The sequence below is a fragment of the Micropterus dolomieu genome, linkage group LG20, assembly GCF_021292245.1.
Source record: "Micropterus dolomieu isolate WLL.071019.BEF.003 ecotype Adirondacks linkage group LG20, ASM2129224v1, whole genome shotgun sequence".
In the NCBI taxonomy this organism is placed as follows: Eukaryota; Metazoa; Chordata; class Actinopteri; order Centrarchiformes; family Centrarchidae; genus Micropterus; species Micropterus dolomieu.
Genome location: NC_060169.1, coordinates 37257800 through 37275556, shown reverse-complemented (window position 1 = coordinate 37275556; position 17757 = coordinate 37257800). Strand labels below are relative to the sequence as shown.

Below are 17757 nucleotides of genomic sequence, written 5' to 3'. Positions count from 1 at the left end.
ACAGAATGTGGTGTAATTATACAATCTTTGGCAGCAGCATCTAGTGAGTTACAGAGCGTCATCAGACAGCTGATCTGATCAGCTGTCTGATGAAGCGCGGACTCTAGCCTCTCTGTGCCATTGGCTGCTGCTGTCAGTTCATATCGCATGGGGGACTCGTTTTCAACCGGAGAGCTAATTTCACCGGGACGTGACCACAACATGATGGACTAATGACTGACTTCACCCAAAGCTGCGCTGCTGAGCCAAAGATCCAACACTTATCTCTTAAACCGACTTTGATTTTCCAACTTTGAAGCCAGGATGGCTTTTTTCTTGCTTTTCATTTTATTAACTATTAAAACTAGCCAATCAGTGGCCTCCGGACACGGAGACGTTTTTACAAACCACTGGGCAGTGCGGATTACAGGTGGTCAGGAACAAGCTGATAAAATCGCTGCAAAATACGGATACATAAACTTGGGACAGGTAATGACACACTTAATTTCGGTTGATTTGTTATTAGACTACTGCTGTTGTGAATTAACCCACAAATGACATCACATGGATTTCCTGTAAACTTTAACCCATTAAAGAGGAAGATTCACTTCAAACTGAAGCTAAATCTTGTTTTAAATTTTCTGTGAAAGTAGAAACTTTCAAAGCAGTGTACATTTTCTTGACAGAGAGAACTGGTTGATAGTCTTCTGATGTGATATTAAAACTAATTAATGGCTTAAATGGATGACAAAAACTTGGTTAGACAGACAGACAAAACGAAATGACTGTCACTCCACCTACAATTAGGATATTACAGGGCACAAAATAACCTGGTCAAAATCGTTGCATCATTAAAATTTTGGGAACATGCAAAATTGTGTGTGTGGACAACTCCTTCTCATTTGTCTACTGCTTTTAAATTTTTTAGGTAGGCTACTTGATAGGCCTACAGTCTGTAAAGGAGAATAGAAGATATCTGTGGTTAAAGGAGGTGTGGCAGGATGAAGAGAGATGTAGTTAAAGGAATGGTTCCAGTCAGAGTAGATTTGAGTCTGAGGAATAGACTTCAGTGTGCCAGCTGTTCACATGTCCTGAGAATCCTGCTCACAGTTCTGGTGCCAAGTCGAGAGAGAACATGCGTATTAAGTGACATCATATGCTATACAGATGGCTCCAATGTGTTTGGAAAAGAAAAAGCTTTGTAAAATCAAGTTAATGTTTTTTTATTTTAAAGAGTCAGACCAGATCAGTGTAAAAGGCCATTTAGATAACAAGAGCTCAGACAGATAGAATATTTAGCATTTAGCCAACCGTCTAGGTTTCAGTGTAATTGTTGTAATTTTCTTGTTGTCACTGTTGGATGTGTTTGGTCAGATAGGACGTCTGGAGGACCATTACCATTTCCACCAAAGCAGAGTGGTTCGCAGAGCTGCGTACCCTTTGAAGGGCCCCCATAGCTTCATCCATTTGGATCCCGAGGTGAGACTTGGATCAATTTCTTTCAAGCGGAATCAAAAAGTACAACAGAGGAGATATAGTCACATAAACACATTTTTTCCTCTTCTCTAAAGCCTTTCAAGTTGCCTTTCCAACCCCGGACATAGTACCACATTGGCAGAAGATCACATATTTCTGTCATGACTGTATATTTTCCATTTCAGTGGTTTATACAGTGGTATGAAAATGCTGTACACCTCTTGTGGTGTAAAAAGATGGACTGTAAGGTTATACCCAACATTCAAATAAAAATTAGTTAACAAATTTTATAATCGGGATGAAGTTCACTCCTCTTAGACTGAGATGCAGTTGGAAGAAAAACAAAACAAAAACGAGATGTGCAGCATGGTCCACGTGACATTACAGTACATATTTAGCTGATACTTTTATCCAGAGCGAAAAATGACAAGAATCATGCAAGTACATCAACTTAATCAAAAATGCTGAACAGCTTCAAAAGCTACATTTAGAAAGAGTTCTTTTCTATGCTCTTTTCTTTGTTTTTAAAAATAATGTATTTTATTTTCATGGGCAAAGGGGCCGTCTGAACAGATGAGTTTTCAGTCTGCAACATAAGATGAGTGATAGAGTTTCTGCTGTCCTGATGTCAATGGGTGAAGTAAAGTGTTGTGGACTGGGTGGGGTGTATGGTTTGACCATGTCCTGGATGTAGGATGGACCTGAGCCATTTGCAGCACAGTACCAGTAGTACAAGTACCAGTCTTGAGTTGGATTTGAGCAGCCACCAGTAGCCAGTGTGTTGTGTGGAGGAGCGGTGTAGTGTGAGAGAACATGGGTTGGTTGAAGAACAGCCGAGCTGCTGCATTCTGGATGACCTGCAGAGGTCGGATGGCACATGCAGACAGACCAGACAGGAGTGAGTTGACGTAGTCTAGATCAGGCATGCAAACTGGTCCAGGGTTAAAAAGGTGAGAAGGATACGCAAGCAGAGAAACGTACAGAGACAGTGTAAGAGGCGTCTGTTTTAAGTGTACCTTTTGTATAGAAAACATTTCTATATTTCTATATATATATACATTTCAAGCATTTGTCTACTGCAACAAGAGAAAGCAACACGCAAGGGCGTCACTTTGTGTTGAAAATTAGTGGGGATATAACGACTCAGATTAGGGATGTGATGATACACTTAGCTCACGAGACATGGCGATACACCATACTGCTGTCACGAGAACAAGATGTGATGATAATTTAATGCTATTTTATAGAAATCATCATTGTTGAAATATATGAGATGGGGGGTCCGGTGGTCCTCCCCCAGAAAACTTTGAGCATTCTGGTAAATTTTCTATTCTGCCTTTCCTACATCAATTTAGGGTGCAAATGTTTTTATTTTGTAAAGGGAAACACAAAAATTCAGGTGGCAGGTGACAAATCAAAATCTATAATTAAAGCTGCAAGCAGCATTGGGCAGGCCTTCGCACATGTAGTGCGTCGAGGTGTGAGGCGGCCGCGTTTCAGATTCTGGAGCTCTGCTGGTGCGGCTGCGAGTAACGTTACGACATGCACTTCGGACGCTGCACAAAAGTGTTAATTGTCACTTCCTGTGTTCCCTTTGCGGCGCTACATAGCACTTGGTGCTATGACTATAACTGAATATTAGCATGTAGATTTGGTGAGTTTGATGCAGATGTGAGCATATACACTGAGGTTACAACAACTTCCTCTTTCATGAAGAATCATCGATTTTCCACGAAAACTCACCGTTTGTACAACTTTTAATCGTCAATGGCTTTAGAGTAGACAGGGTAAATCTGACGTTGGTAGGACTAATTCTCTCGGAGGAGTTCGTTAGAGTACGGAGTGTGTAAAGATCCAAAAGTGACCATAAAATTGAAAACGCTAGCTAGCACTTCCGGTCTGTAAGGGATGCCTAGAGCGTCTCATAGAGACGCTTCCGGTGCGTCTACTACTCTTTGTCACTCTTTCTCAAATCGTCAGTATATGTAGCCCTGAGATGAGAACGGGCTCAAATTCTAATTGCATCAAGAATTTTAAAGAGGGCCTGGTGGGTGGTAGAGCACTAAAGAATGTGTTGGTATTTTTGTATTTCTAAAGTCTATATACAGTATTTGACAGTATGATATGATCAAAAAATGACATGGTCAAACCAAACCTTTTCCACACTTGTTTTAGGGAATGCTTTTGTTACTTCAGTCCAGTTTTCTATGACTCTGTGGTTGCAGAGTCAGTGGCCCCATTGAGGCTAGTTTCCCCCTCAAATCTGATGTCTACGTGGGTCACTCATGTAACGGCAAAAGTCAGGGTAAGGATTCTACACTGGTGTAGGATGCTTACAGATATTACAGTAATTCCAGTATCCTTACATAGATTAAATCTATACTGACCAATTCTTCAAAATCTGTCTGGAATTAATTGATTTAATTTAGAAAAATCAAAGTTATTAACTTTTTTCTGCACAAAAAGGTTTTTCTATGTAATTGTATAGGTATTGTACAAGGGCTTCTACAGAGAAGAGTGTGGATCTTTTTACACCTGAAACTGATTTATAGTGTTCTTTCCATTTCCATCTTTAGGTGGACTGGGCCCAGCAGCAGGTAGTAAAACCAAGAGTAAAGAGGCACGCCCAAAGTCACGCGACCATTCATTTCAATGACCCTAAATGGACCAACATGTGGTACATTGTAAGTACAGAACACTGAATCATTATTCTTACCATTTTCATTTTGACAAGACAAGACAAGATGTCTGATGTTTGTTGTCTATTTTTGTCTTCAGCACTGCAATAATAAGAGCAGCCACTGTAGCGCAGATATGAACATTCTGGCAGCCTGGCAGAGGGGCTATACCGGCAAGAATGTGGTGGTCACCATATTGGATGATGGCATAGAGAGGAACCACCCTGATCTGGCCCAGAACTATGTATGTGCTATCCAACCATCTCCAAAAATGGATACAGTTCAAAATCAACATAAATCCTTGTGAATTTCATTTTCACATGTAACATCTTAGGTTATTGCCCCACACAAAGAGAACTGTGATAGAATACACAGCTTATTTTTAAATAAACTTTGCTGTTTCTCTGTCCATGCCTCACCAATTTGTTGCCATTTTTTCTGTTGTCCTATCATTTCTGTAGGACCACCTAGCAAGTTATGATGTCAATGGGAATGACCATGACCCCACACCACGTTATGACTCCCGCAATGAAAACATGTAAGAAAGAATACCACCAATGTCTCCACCTTGTCACGTTCAACTTAAAGCTGGGGTAGGCAATTTATTTCAGAAGCATTTTTGTTATATTTGTTGAACTTGAACAATAATTGAAATGCACTGTAATAAGCAGGGCCAATCATTTAATTCTGTCCAAAAGAAGTGATTGGTTGGCCTACCTAACTGCACACACTCTGCCTGTGCACTCACTGCGCATGAACATGTGTTTTGAGGTAGTGGCTTTCGAGGGAGGTCTGCAGGGAGGGAGTCGGATAATCTCAGAATCTAGTTGTTTCTTTGATAGTTTCTCCAACATTGCTTACCCTAGCTTTATATCTATTCTGCAGTTCTCCCAAATATTCCCCTGTGCTTTGATCTTGTCTCTATCCTTTTAGTATACGGCCACGTGCCCATGATACAGCAGGAGTAGTTCCAGATGAGTTCCAGACTCATTTTCAGAATATCTAGAAGTTTTAGTGCCTGAGTGTGTGTCAAACAAAGTGCTTGTTGGATCATATATAACAGCATCGGGAACCCCTTTTTCGACAGCAGAATCAGAGAGGCATCAGAGAGGCTACATCTGACAGTTCTTTTTTTTAACTTTCACGTACTTTACAAAATGATTTGCCAACTGTAGAGAGGTGAGAGAGCTGACACAGTTTGACTCTTAAATTCTCTGTTTTCATCATTTCACACAACTCCATGGATGCCTTACATGAGAGACAATAAGTCAGAAGTTGAGACTTTTCTACAAAGTCATGTCTTTGCTATTTTTCTGTATATGTTGGTAGATGTTGTACTGCTCCTGAAGGACCACTGTACAATAGAGACCTGTATCAATCACAGGGCTGAAACAGAGAGACAGCCACTCAAACTCACATTCACGTCCAAAGACGTTAGGGGTCTTTTTAAGGCCACTATTAGCATGTTACAGATACATCAGTATTAGTGTTTATGTCGACTGATAGGTAACAAGAAATGTCAATACAGAAATGCGAAAGTAGTTTTGTATTTTAAAAATAGTGTGTGTGTGACAAAACAAGACACTGGACCTGTGCTACAGTTCTGTCAAAGGTGCGTGCACAGCTCTTCCTCTTCTTCCGCTCTGCAAGGCTGACCACAACTGCTTCCAGCTCATCCCGTCATATATAGCACAGCCTTAAGGAGTGGAAAAACTCTCATTAAATGTGCTAAGAACTGGAGTGATGATACCATCCTGAGCCTACAGGGCTGTTTTGACTGTACAGACTGTGGTATGTTTAAGGACTCCTGTCAGGGACGTCACTAGGACTGAAAGACAGGGGGGCTTAGCCCCCAGGGTGTGCGTAACTTGCATTTGCAAAATCTTTGCACTCGCATCTATTGTTACTGTATTAGAACCACACTTATGTCAACAACCAGTGAAGAAGCCAAGATGTTAACAAATAAAAAGCGACAGACTCTGTTCTTCCATTTCTCCTCTGTTGAACAAAAGTTACTGTAATGTTACATGGCAGAAACAAAAAAATGTGGGTGCATCCTTCTTCAGGATTTATATATACATAAAGAGAACAAGATGTTTTTTTAACACTGTTTTATAGAAATCCTCTTTGCTTAAAGCTATTTTAAAGGTGCTAAGTTCAATGTTTTGCTCTAAACTGCATTTCATTGTATTTTGTATACAATCTCAATAGAGTCTCTATTATGAATCCTGAAATCTGTTAGTTGTGGGGGGTCTTTGAGCATTAAACACTTCATTTCCTGCATTCTAGTGAATTTTGCACCAGTTTCTGTCTTTCCTGCATCAATTTTTAGTTGGAAATGTTTTTATTTATGCAAAAGGAAACACAATATTCAGGTGGCAGGTGACAATTCAAAATCGAAAACTCAGCAGAACTTAAGTCAGTGCAGCTCTCAGTCAGTCTGTTACTTTCTGATATGGTTCTCCTATAGATCAACTTTCTCATGTAATATCCCTGCCGAGTAAACATACATGCAGATGGAAAAAAACAATAATTTGGTCCAGTCCATTTTTGAATCAGATTTGGCATTGGTACCACATCTAGCTTCTCTCATCGGCAGCAGTGCAGCAGGCGCAAGCAGTGAAAACAAGGAATGGTGTTAAATTAAATGGACTCTGTTATTGGCACAAGGAGCCAAAAGAACTCTAGGTTGTGTTGGAGGGTTTCAGATATGACAAACAGCTAGCAACAAGTTTGACAAGTTTTACCTGAGGTTTGACACATCCAATTTCATTCTAGAGCAGAAATCCCACCTATCTGACAATGACCTTGCCCCTGTTTTGATGAATGTGCAGTGGTCAATACGTTTAAACACTCTAGAGCTAGAAAAAGCCCCGGGCCTGACAATATAGGTAGCCACCTGCTTATCTCTTGTGCAGAGCAATTAGGCCCCATTTTTCATTGTATTTTCCAATGTTTGTCTCTAAATCAACAGAGAGTGCCAAACATCTGGAAACAGTCTACAGTCATCCCAGTGGCCAGACATAATCACCACAAAGTACTAAATGACTTTAGGCCAGTTGTCCTGACCTCCTTAGTTATGAAGTGTTGCTTAAATAAGAGCTCCTTACAAAACAAACAATCTTTTTGATCCACTACAGTTTGCTTATAGGGCTAAGCAAGGGGTAGATGATGTCACTGCTACTCAAACTTGTTATTCAAACACCTCGGAGGTAGTAAAACACATGCAAGGATTTTATATTTTATTTGATTTTTTATCTGCTTCTAATACAATCCAAGGACACATTTTAGTTAACACGCTCTTAAAGAACTTTGACCCAGATTTTAATATAGTGGGCTGGATTCTTGACTTTTTAACAAACAGAACTCAGAGAGTAAGGGTAAATGGTTGCTTGGCGGAGGAGATGTCATCATCCACGGGGTCTCCTCAGGGTTGTATCCTTTCACCACTCTTTAACATTCTTTATGCTGACGATTGCTGGAGCCAGCATGATAATAGACACATTTTAAAATGTGAAGATGATTCTGTTATCTCCTCTACTCCGAGGAAAATGACCACGGTCCTGTTGATGATTTTGTACACTGGTGTGACAGGGCATTCCTTCAATTAAATGTAGAAAAGATGAAGGACTTGCTGATTGATTTTAGGCACAAGCCATCAACTCCTCAGAGCACTACCACGAATGGGCAGGTGGTAGGATTTGTAGAAACAAAAAGTATCTGGGCAGTCTCACCAACTAAATGATCAGTCTGGTCAAGATTCAGGATGGTCACCATATTCTCTGTCCTCTGTATATTGGCTTCACAGAGGGTGATGTCTGTTGTTTTCCACTATGTTTTCACTTCCTGTAGGCACTGCTTTTTGGCTTTTTCCCTCTCCTTTATTGTGTTATATATCTTTTTGTGCATGTAATAGGTTTACAAAGTGAAAAAGCCCAAAGTCCACTCTAAAGGGAGTTCCCATCTCTCACAGAAAACTCTGCTCTGAACTGCCTGAAAACAGCTGGATTGTAGTCCAGCCTTTACTTCTGTAACCTATCTGCATTCACTTTGTAACACGCATCATAATGCTCGCTTAGCGGCAAGTGTGGCAAGCCCTCAAGAAAACCAGTGGAGAAACACACGGAGCTGCAGCACACAGTGAGTGAGGTCCGCCTGCTGCCTCCCTTCTCTCTTCCAAACATTAGATACCCCTCAGGCAGTCAACAGATATAAAGTTGTTACTGTGATGTAGAGACAGAGCTCAGTTAAAAAAATGAATAACTCTTGCTTGAGTCAAGTTTCAGTCTAGTTTGCAAAGCTGGTTAGGGAACATGTAAAGTTGAACCGAAGCCCCGGTTACCGGCTTGTTGGGATCCGCCCTACTCTGCTTCTGATTGGCTAGTAGTCCTTACCTAGGTACTGCGCATGCGCAACTCAACACAAAGATCAAATTGAAGTGAATTGACTCAGTAGCCAAAACAGTGTGGTCAACACACAGGTTGAAAAGAGGAGCTGCGGGAATGTGCAATATGGTGTTTTTTAAAAATGAAACCATGTAAACCTGTTCCGGTACAATCCCTAAATTAAATTATGAACTGTAAAATTAGAACAATTCGACCACTTTAAGAATAGCATCTGTTCTCAAGTGTGTTATCTTTCTGTAAATGGAGGTAAAGTAATGGAATGTGTCAGCCTCTGAATAATGACTCCCTGATGAGCCTGTAAAGAGACGAAGCTGTCTCCACAGGTGGTGTGATGAGATCTCTTCTTTGAATGACATACAGTATAAAATGAACATTGGTGTGATTTGTAAAAGAAGCACCAGTATTTACATGGTCAGGTTATTGTATTTCAGGTTGTAATTTCTGTTTGCTCTCTGTTTACATGTAGACATGGAACTAGGTGTGCAGGTGAAGTTGCAGCAGTGGCCAATAACTCCCATTGCATCATTGGAATTGCCTACAACGCTCACATTGGAGGTATTATTCTCTGTCCTTTTCTCAACACTTGCAAGAATCAATGTAGGCTCAAAGATATTTTCCCTACAGATTCATGTGTTTGAGTCACTACACTAACATAGTTTTTTTGCAGCGTTGCTTTGGGGGTGACAATGTTAGTTCGTCTCTTCATCACCAGAGCACTACCAGCAGTCAGAGGTTCACTTATCCAGTAGTCCAGTAACTAAATGGAATAGCACAAAGTTTGGTATAGATCAGGAGTTTTCGAAATGTGAGGCGGACCTCCCTAGGGGGGCTCCAAACAGTTTCAGGGGAGGCTCAGTGAATGGAAGTGAAACAATATTACATTACTTATTGCATTAGTTATCAAAAGGAGATCACATAGAATAGAATGAGAGTTCAAAGATACAGTAGTTTTGGGGAACAGTTTCCCCCCAATCAGAGTCAGAAACTAATAAATGGCTTAGGACAGACCTTTTTAAAACTATTTGGTGTAGTCAGACAGCACTATTAGGGTATTTTGGCTAAGATGTTGAGTGTCTATGGGATCAAATAATGAAGCGTTTGGAAAACTGCTTAAAGACTGCCGTTTCCCAAGCTTTGTCTGTCGCCATGTGTTTAGTTAAAGACAAAATTCCACATTGTGGACAATAAAGACAATATATATTGAACTATTTCTATAAAGGTCATCACTGTAATGACTTATGCATACATTTAGAAAACAATATAATGCTTCCATGAGACATTATAACAATTGTTATAATCACTTGCTATAGCAAAGTTCATTACGTATTATGACGTTTTGATTTAATGTTTTATAACAGTAATACCAGTTTATACCACTGTGCTTGAAGAATCTCCGACCGTGTTCCATAGTACATTATAACCATCGACTCTGCCTTGTTAAAAATACACTTTAGTCACAATTTAGAATTAGTGATATAAAATGGAATACTAGCTTATAGTAATGTTTAATGTTATATAGCATGTCTTTATTTGAATGATCTCTGAGGAGCTATGAGCGAGGATACACGAGTGCATCCTGAAGTCGTTCACTGACCTACACACCCCTTATTAGATAGCCGTTATATTGATTGGACGCTACAGCTGATCGGACTGATCTGAAACATCATACCATCATCGAAGTTTCATACCAAGTGAGGGCAAATAACAGATTAAAAGTGTATCACTGCCAAGTTTTATATTTGAGTTGACAGCAGTAATGCAGCAGTAATATTAATCCAAAAACATCATGTATGATAGTAAAACGTTGACCATTTGACTACACAATGACTTTTTTTTAAGTACATTTTGTTATAACACCGTCTGTAGATAAATTCAGGTTGCAGTATAGTGTGTTGTGTTTTGCTACCACAGAAAAGTCCCTGTGGATGTAATCTTACTACATCTTCTGCTCTTCACAGCAGAGTTGGTCCAGACTGTTAAAAGCTAGCTAGTAAGCAGCTTTCACTTACTATTATACTAAAACTTGAGCTTATGTACACACTTGACTGTGACAGTGGAAACAGTGAAAACTGAAATATGACAATACGGTCATCTGCTATATTGCACATTAATTAATATTCGAATATATAGAATATATTCAATATATCCCCCAGCCCGGGTTAAATATACATTTATTATTGTAATTACTGTTGTATTGATTGCTTGTGAAGTAAAATCCCTTTTGCCTATTATACTCGACTGCAAAGTGCATGATTTTTGGCATTTTATATAAATCATATGGCATGCAAAATGTCCCTGGCCAGAACCAGAGACGTGTCAATGTTGTGCACCTCTTCCTACCACTACAGCAGCAGGGCATCCACTGCATGATCAGAGGACAACTGGATGCCTTACATTCATTCCATCTGAAATGAGTTTGATGTATTGAGACTGATGTTGCCTTGGACACAGGGATTCGGATGCTGGATGGTGATGTGACTGACATAGTAGAGGCCAAGTCCCTGGGAATCCGACCTGACTACATTGACATCTACAGTGCCAGCTGGGGGCCTAAAGACGATGGCAAGACAGTGGATGGCCCAGGGCCACTAACAAAGCAGGCTTTTGAACAAGGCATCAAGAAGGTTTGATTAGTCACAAAAAAAACTTCTCTGAGTAGAATTTCTGTTATATCATGATTGACATTTTAGTGGAACCACAGTGCCACATCACTATGTATTTATGTCACACAGGGCCGCAAAGGCCTGGGGTCCATTTTTGTCTGGGCATCAGGTAACGGTGGTCGGCAGGGTGATCACTGTTCTTGTGACGGTTACACCAGCAGTATCTACACCATCTCAATCTCCAGCACCACAGAGAATGGAAACAAACCCTGGTACCTGGAGGTCTGCAGCTCGATAATGGCAACAACCTACAGCAGTGGAGAGTTTAATGAGAGAAAGATTGTAAGTGCTGGATAAACTGCTATTCCATCAACTGTAGCTAGCTCAGACAGTTAGTGATGTTAGTAAAATATGTGTAATACAGATGACAATTCAGAACGTGTTTGAAAACCCACAGACAAGTTTACCTCAGTAGCATGTGACTGTTGAATGTCCGTAAGCCCTAACATTGGCTTAACTAGGTAACAAAATGAAAACAATTATTTGATTTAAAACAGCTGCAAATATTTTTTTGCCTCTTTTGGCTCATTGGTTTTACAGCTCACAAACTCTCATCAGCATAGTTTCCCGTAGACAGTTAAAGTGAGCTACTAGCACGTGAACATAGTGGAGCATTTGGCAGCTGAAGAGCTAGATATTTTTCACAGGTTTTGTTGGAGACCAATCATGCAGCCATCTCTTTTCATCTCCTCTTCTTTCCTCTCATATTCTGCAATGAAGGCATGAAGCCAACGTGTACAATGGTTGTTTTAAGGTATGACTTGTAGGGATCTATTTATCCCCTCCCCTCTAGGCTATGTCAGTTAAAAGCTGCTGATAATTTCCAAAAATGTTACGGAACAACAACAGAATTTGAGAAGACTGCTATAACTAAATGAATTGTATTTTAAGTTAATGGACTGAGGTCACATTTCAAAAAATCCGACCTGTATCTGGAACTGGAAAAGATTCCATGTGACGGGCAGTTAAAATTTAAATTATGAGAAAAACAATCCTATTTGTGTTACTTTGGCCTGCATCAAAAAAAAGGGGCCTATGAGTCACAAATACATGTTACAATTTGCACAACACAAAACAAAATCTACAAATAGATTCAAATTCCAAAAAGCCAAGAGCATATATGTAGAATGTAAATATTAAACTGTATTACAAAGGCACACTTCACCAACCAAAAGGGGGATAATTATTCATCACTTAAGTTATCAAGCACATGAACACAAATAGTCCACCCTGGATAAGATGCAGGGTAGACCTCTGATTGGCTGACTACATTTGTGGATCATAGTTACACTCTCCATGGTAAACCAGTGTCAAAATGATTTGTAGACAAATATGAAGCGAGTTAACTGTGATCCGCAAACACAAATTTAACAGTTGAATATTGAGCATTGCACAGAATTTGTATGCATGTCTTGAAACAGCTTTTTAAAAGTTAGACTGTGTTTGCAAATTGTGTTAATTTGTTAAACAGCAATACAGTATTGTTAAAATTCTGAAAAGAAATGCTAAACAGTCTACAAATAAAATATAACCCTCACAAGCAGACAAATCATTCTGCATTCATTGAAATTCTGGTTTACAAGTCACTGATTTCTATTTGTGGATCTTGTTTGTGGAATTTGAATTTATTTGTAGATCATGTTTTATATTTATGGATCATAAAGACTTTGTGGACTTTGAAACTATTTGTTGATTGTGTTTTATATTTGTAGATCATGGAAAGTTGGTAACCCATAGTCTGTGCCTTTACAATGATATTGACATTGATTTGCCCCCATAGTACATTTACTAAGTATGATGATGCAGAACTTGTATTGATACTTAAGTAAAGGGTACTGAGTATGGGATTAGAACTGGATTTTAAATTTTGCATAATTTCTTCCTAGGTTTTATAGCTGAGAGTATATATTGTGTCATGATTGTATTAGTAAGAAGTGGTTACAAGGACAATACACACTCTTTACCTGATATGGAGGAACTAACCGCTTGTCTAATTTTAAAAACATGTTGTCAGTAAAGAATGAGGCTAATGCAGTAGCAAATAAGGCATGTGCTTTAATATTGCTTTTGGCAATGATGGAGATTTTGCCACTTCTGTTCAGCTTTTCAACATTCTCTTTTTTAAATATTTATGGAATTTCTCCATGGTGGGCTTTTTGTACCAGAGACTACGTTTACCTTAGTTGGGGCAATGGCATCAATAACATTTGGAATTTTGGACTGAAATTAGTAATTTTAGAACTGAAATTATCTACAAGATTATTGGTTGTGAACTAAGCAAAACCAGGGGAGGAAGAGAAAGCCTGAATGAAGAATTCAGTGTTTTTTTCCAGAGATATGCTGTTTTGTGATTACCTCTGTTTGAACATTAGTATGCACATTGACTGAATGTCTGATCAAAATGTTGTCAACTTAAGGGTTTTCTCTAGACCACCAATAAAGCATTGATTAATAGAAGGAAATCCATATGAAATTAGATTTATAAACAGTCAAATGAGAACTATATTGTGTTTGTGCTTGCTTGCAGGTAACCACTGACCCCAGGCACCGCTGCACTGATGGTCATACTGGCACTTCTGTCTCTGCTCCCATTGTGGCTGGAATCATAGCTCTCGCCCTGGAGGCCAAGTCAGTCTAGTTTTACTGTTTACTCATCGTCATAAATTATCTCAGTACTCTGTCCTCACATTCTTCTTCAACATCTCTCTTTCCTAACATTTGGTTAGGTCCTCTCCTGCCATCTAAGCTGTGGGTGCTGTGTCAAGACACTCTTATGTAGACACAGATATCAGAATCAGTAATACTTTATTGATGCCCAGGGAGAAATTCTATGTACTGCATATTAGGGTTGTCTCCGACTAAGGATTAACATAGTCAAATCAGAAGGGTCAAGTCTTGCTTATAGTCAACTGATAGCCTTTAATCTTGAGAAGCTGCAGAGCTGCAGTCTTTATTCATTAGTCAGTGTAACTTACACTGTACATTTACACTGAGGCTTATTGTTGACCATTTTCTCTTTGCTCACCTGCCATTCAACTTTTGCCGTGTTTTGCGTGCGTGCCCTGCGGCCGACAACTACATGCATGTCTCAGTTCCTCGCAGGTCTATTTCAGGTACTGTTTAAAAACTATATAATATTGTTTGTGTGGTTCATCAATGGTGATAAATGATCTGAACGTCCCACGAGGTGCAGACAACTCGGCACAACACCGGTGAAGCTGTGGCTCCGTCTTGAGCCCCTACCCCATATTTCCAAAATGGTACGATCCTCCTTTAATAACACCGGCTGCGAAGCTTTGACTGTGAGATTGACAGTTGAATCAGGCTCTGCCCATCGAAGTATAAAATCTCCAACTATTCGGGCTCAGCCTACTGCATATACACAGCAAATTGGGCTGTGCAATATGACTAAAATCTCATATCCCGATATAGGTAATTTCATATCCCAATAACGATACATATCCCGATATAGAACATTTTTTGTAAATTTAATGAAACATGGCATTTCCAACTGCGGGATATTTCTCTGCATTATAAAGGTGGGGTCAGCTATTCTGGAGAAATCAAATACCAGGATGTAGAGTGAAAAACGACACAGCAAGTAATGTAATTAATGTTAGCTAGGTTGTGGGTTAGCAAACTGTTGCTACATGCTGCTGCAAAGTAAACATGAGAGGATGAGACGGTCCCAGAGCTGCACAGCGTTTCCAGACAGCGATACAACCCTCCCGCAGTGGTTAGCACTGTTGCCTCACAGCAAGAAGGTCATGGGTTCAAACCCCGGTTTCACCGGCCTTTCTGTGTGGAGTTTGCATGTTCTCCCCGTGTCTGCGTGGGTTTTCTCCGAGTGCTCCGCTTTCCCCCACCATCAAAAACATGTTAGGTATGTTCTCCAGTCAGTGCAGTTTCACCTAGCATGGCATTTCAATCTGGAGTTGGTACCCGGGCGCTGTACAGTTTTTCCTGCAACACCGGCAAGTGTGAAAGAACGGACTGTATAACAACGAAATAAACAATAGTGCATAATTTTAAAAAATAAATGTTTTGCTACTGTCAAACAATATTAATCGTCATATTACACAGTCCTAACAGCAAACATATCATTAATTCTAGAGATAGAGACTAGAGATAATAGGAAGTGTAAAATGTTTAGTTTATGCTCAGACTTCTAAAGCAGAGTGTTGTACGGAGGTTCTGCAGGTCTGCAGGCAGCATACTGTTTACCATCAAGACAAGATGCCTCTGCATCATCAGCAACTCCATGTTTGCACATTTCTTGATAAACAAGCCAGACAGTTTGATCAGTTAGCTTTTTCAGATTATTAAGCTTTTTCAGGTAAGTTGCTTGTCCTAATATATAAATAAATGAACTTGCAGGCTATAAATGTTACAGCCATAGACTGTATAAAAGAAGGTTACAGCAGCAACACACGATGTGCTTTTAGACACAGTGAGGAACAGGTTTTTGGGGCCTATTTTCTTCTTCGGACTACTAGACATTTGATGCTCTAGGATCCTTGACATGGTTTGAATAGTTTTTGGACAACAATGGAGCTCTACGGCACAGAGGAATAAGATCAGGCTCAGGATAAAACACACAATACTTATTAGTAGGATACAATCATTGTTGGTTTGTGTCTTTTCATGGGGTGTGCCGAGAATAAGTAAAATATGGAATATCACCAGTCTAATCCTTTAAGCTTCGGTTAACAATGATTGATATCTTGCCTATTCCTGCACCTTTGTGTGTATTTGTTCTAAGTTGACCAATGGAACACTGGTGAATTTCTTCAAACCTGAGGAAAGGGAATTGCGTTGTCATAACATTCAAAGGCCAAACAGAGCTAACAAAGTTAACGTCACGGTCACTCTGTCTGGCCAAATGAAATGCGCGGTGTCTTTGTTTTCTGCAGCCTTTTACTGACATGGAGGGATGTGCAACATCTTCTGGTGAAGACATCCAGACCAGTCCACCTGAAAGCTGATGACTGGAAGACCAATGCTGCCGGACACAGAGGTACACTGAATATTACTTCTAACATAGTACATTGACTGTTTCTTACATGATATTCTTTGAACTATGAGTGAAGTGAAAAATAAGTGCAGGTGTGACGTTCCCCTTCGAGGGAACTCGAACTGCGTCGGTGACGACACTATGGGAACGCCTCTAGGCGTGGTAGGGCTGAATTATGAATGAAACTACTCCAATCCTGTTGGCGTTGCTCTAACATTAGCGTGGGACGGCGTAACTGGAGGCGTATAAAGCACGCCGGCACACAGGACAAACCAGCTTTTTTCTATTCAGCAAGCGCTCTGATATGTTTGATAGGTCGAAAGCTCCACAAACAACCACGGAAGTTTGTCCTACCTGGAAGTTTTACAGAAGAGATCATGGCTGGTGAGCAGTTCCAGAATTGTGTCTTTCCATGCCCGCGCTACATCACGGCTGGGGACACTCACGAGCTGTGTGTGTCTTGTCTGGGGATGCCGCATGCCCAGGCAGCTCTCGAGGGGGCTGCTTGCGGCCATTGCGAGTCCCTGCCCCTGAGGGTGCTGAGGTCTCGTGCCCGATCCTCATCTGCCGGCTCCGACTCCCCTCTTCCCCGTCCGGGAGCCCGCTTCTTGGTTTCTCACGCTTGAGGTATGAGCCCGGAAAGGCTCTAGCTGTCTGATTCTGAGGAATTGGATGTGCTCAGCGTTGTGGAGGAGGAGGACTTCCGGGAGCTGGGCGCGGGAAGTGGCCAAGCTCAATATTGATTGGCCGCTGGCTGTGAAGGAATGCCGGGAGCAAACTTGATGAGCGTTTCCTGCAGCACTGCGCGCCGCCTCCGCGCCGGTCTCTGCTGTTCTTCCCGGATTTGCACAATGAGTTCTTGGATTACAGCAACGTTGCGGGGTTAAGTGATTCGGCTGTGGGACGATGCCCCGGGTTGAGGATGCTTTGGCCAGCTGTCTCTCACCCGGCCTTGCATCATCCCTTAAGGAGCCGGCACTGCCCACCAAGCCCTGTCGGTTACGTCTGCTGGTGCGAGCCTGCACACAATGGCTGTTCTGCAGGTGTACCAGGCCGACCTGTTGAAGGACATGGGCTAGGGGGGGAGCCCGAGCCGAGCTCTGTGGAGCTCCATGTCAGCGTTGGTGGCTACGGAGCGGCACCTATGGATCAAACTTTCGGGCAGCCAGCAATATCTCCCTCGCCGGTCTGGACGGCGACGGCTGCAGAGAGGCGGTCTCAGCCGACCAGCTCCTACCGGCAGAGCGAGAGGCGCAGTGTCGCTTCTCGGGGTCCCCCTCAGCAAACCTGGGACTCGAGGCGGCGCTCACAGCCCCCCGAGAGCCCCCTGGTGAGAATCCACATGCTTAGGGAAGCCATATATGTAGACAATGTCATTCCATAAGCGATGAGCCACTTGTTTCGCTGACTGGTTCTTACAAGGAAAAGCGAAGGCCATTTTGGTGAAGTGAACCATCGCTACAAGAACATCTACAGATTTATCATCTCCCTGCTCTGCTGTCCAAAAATCAATGCAGATCAGTTCCATGGGCTCTGTGGTG

At 41.2% G+C, this 17757-nt stretch overlaps 1 protein-coding gene across 1 annotated transcript in view; it reads left to right on the top strand.

Annotated features, from left to right (window-relative positions):
• The first annotated feature begins 303 nt into the window (after positions 1–303).
• The window catches only part of pcsk6 (proprotein convertase subtilisin/kexin type 6), a 31775-nt gene continuing 14321 nt past the window's right edge, over positions 304–17757 (top strand). The window contains exons 1-10 of the mRNA XM_046032045.1: positions 304–468; positions 1354–1458; positions 4032–4139; positions 4234–4377; positions 4595–4671; positions 9006–9094; positions 10991–11163; positions 11272–11484; positions 13730–13830; positions 16116–16219. Coding sequence (XP_045888001.1) covers positions 304–468; positions 1354–1458; positions 4032–4139; positions 4234–4377; positions 4595–4671; positions 9006–9094; positions 10991–11163; positions 11272–11484; positions 13730–13830; positions 16116–16219 — 1279 coding nt within the window. The remainder of the gene's footprint in view (positions 469–1353; positions 1459–4031; positions 4140–4233; positions 4378–4594; positions 4672–9005; positions 9095–10990; positions 11164–11271; positions 11485–13729; positions 13831–16115; positions 16220–17757) is intronic.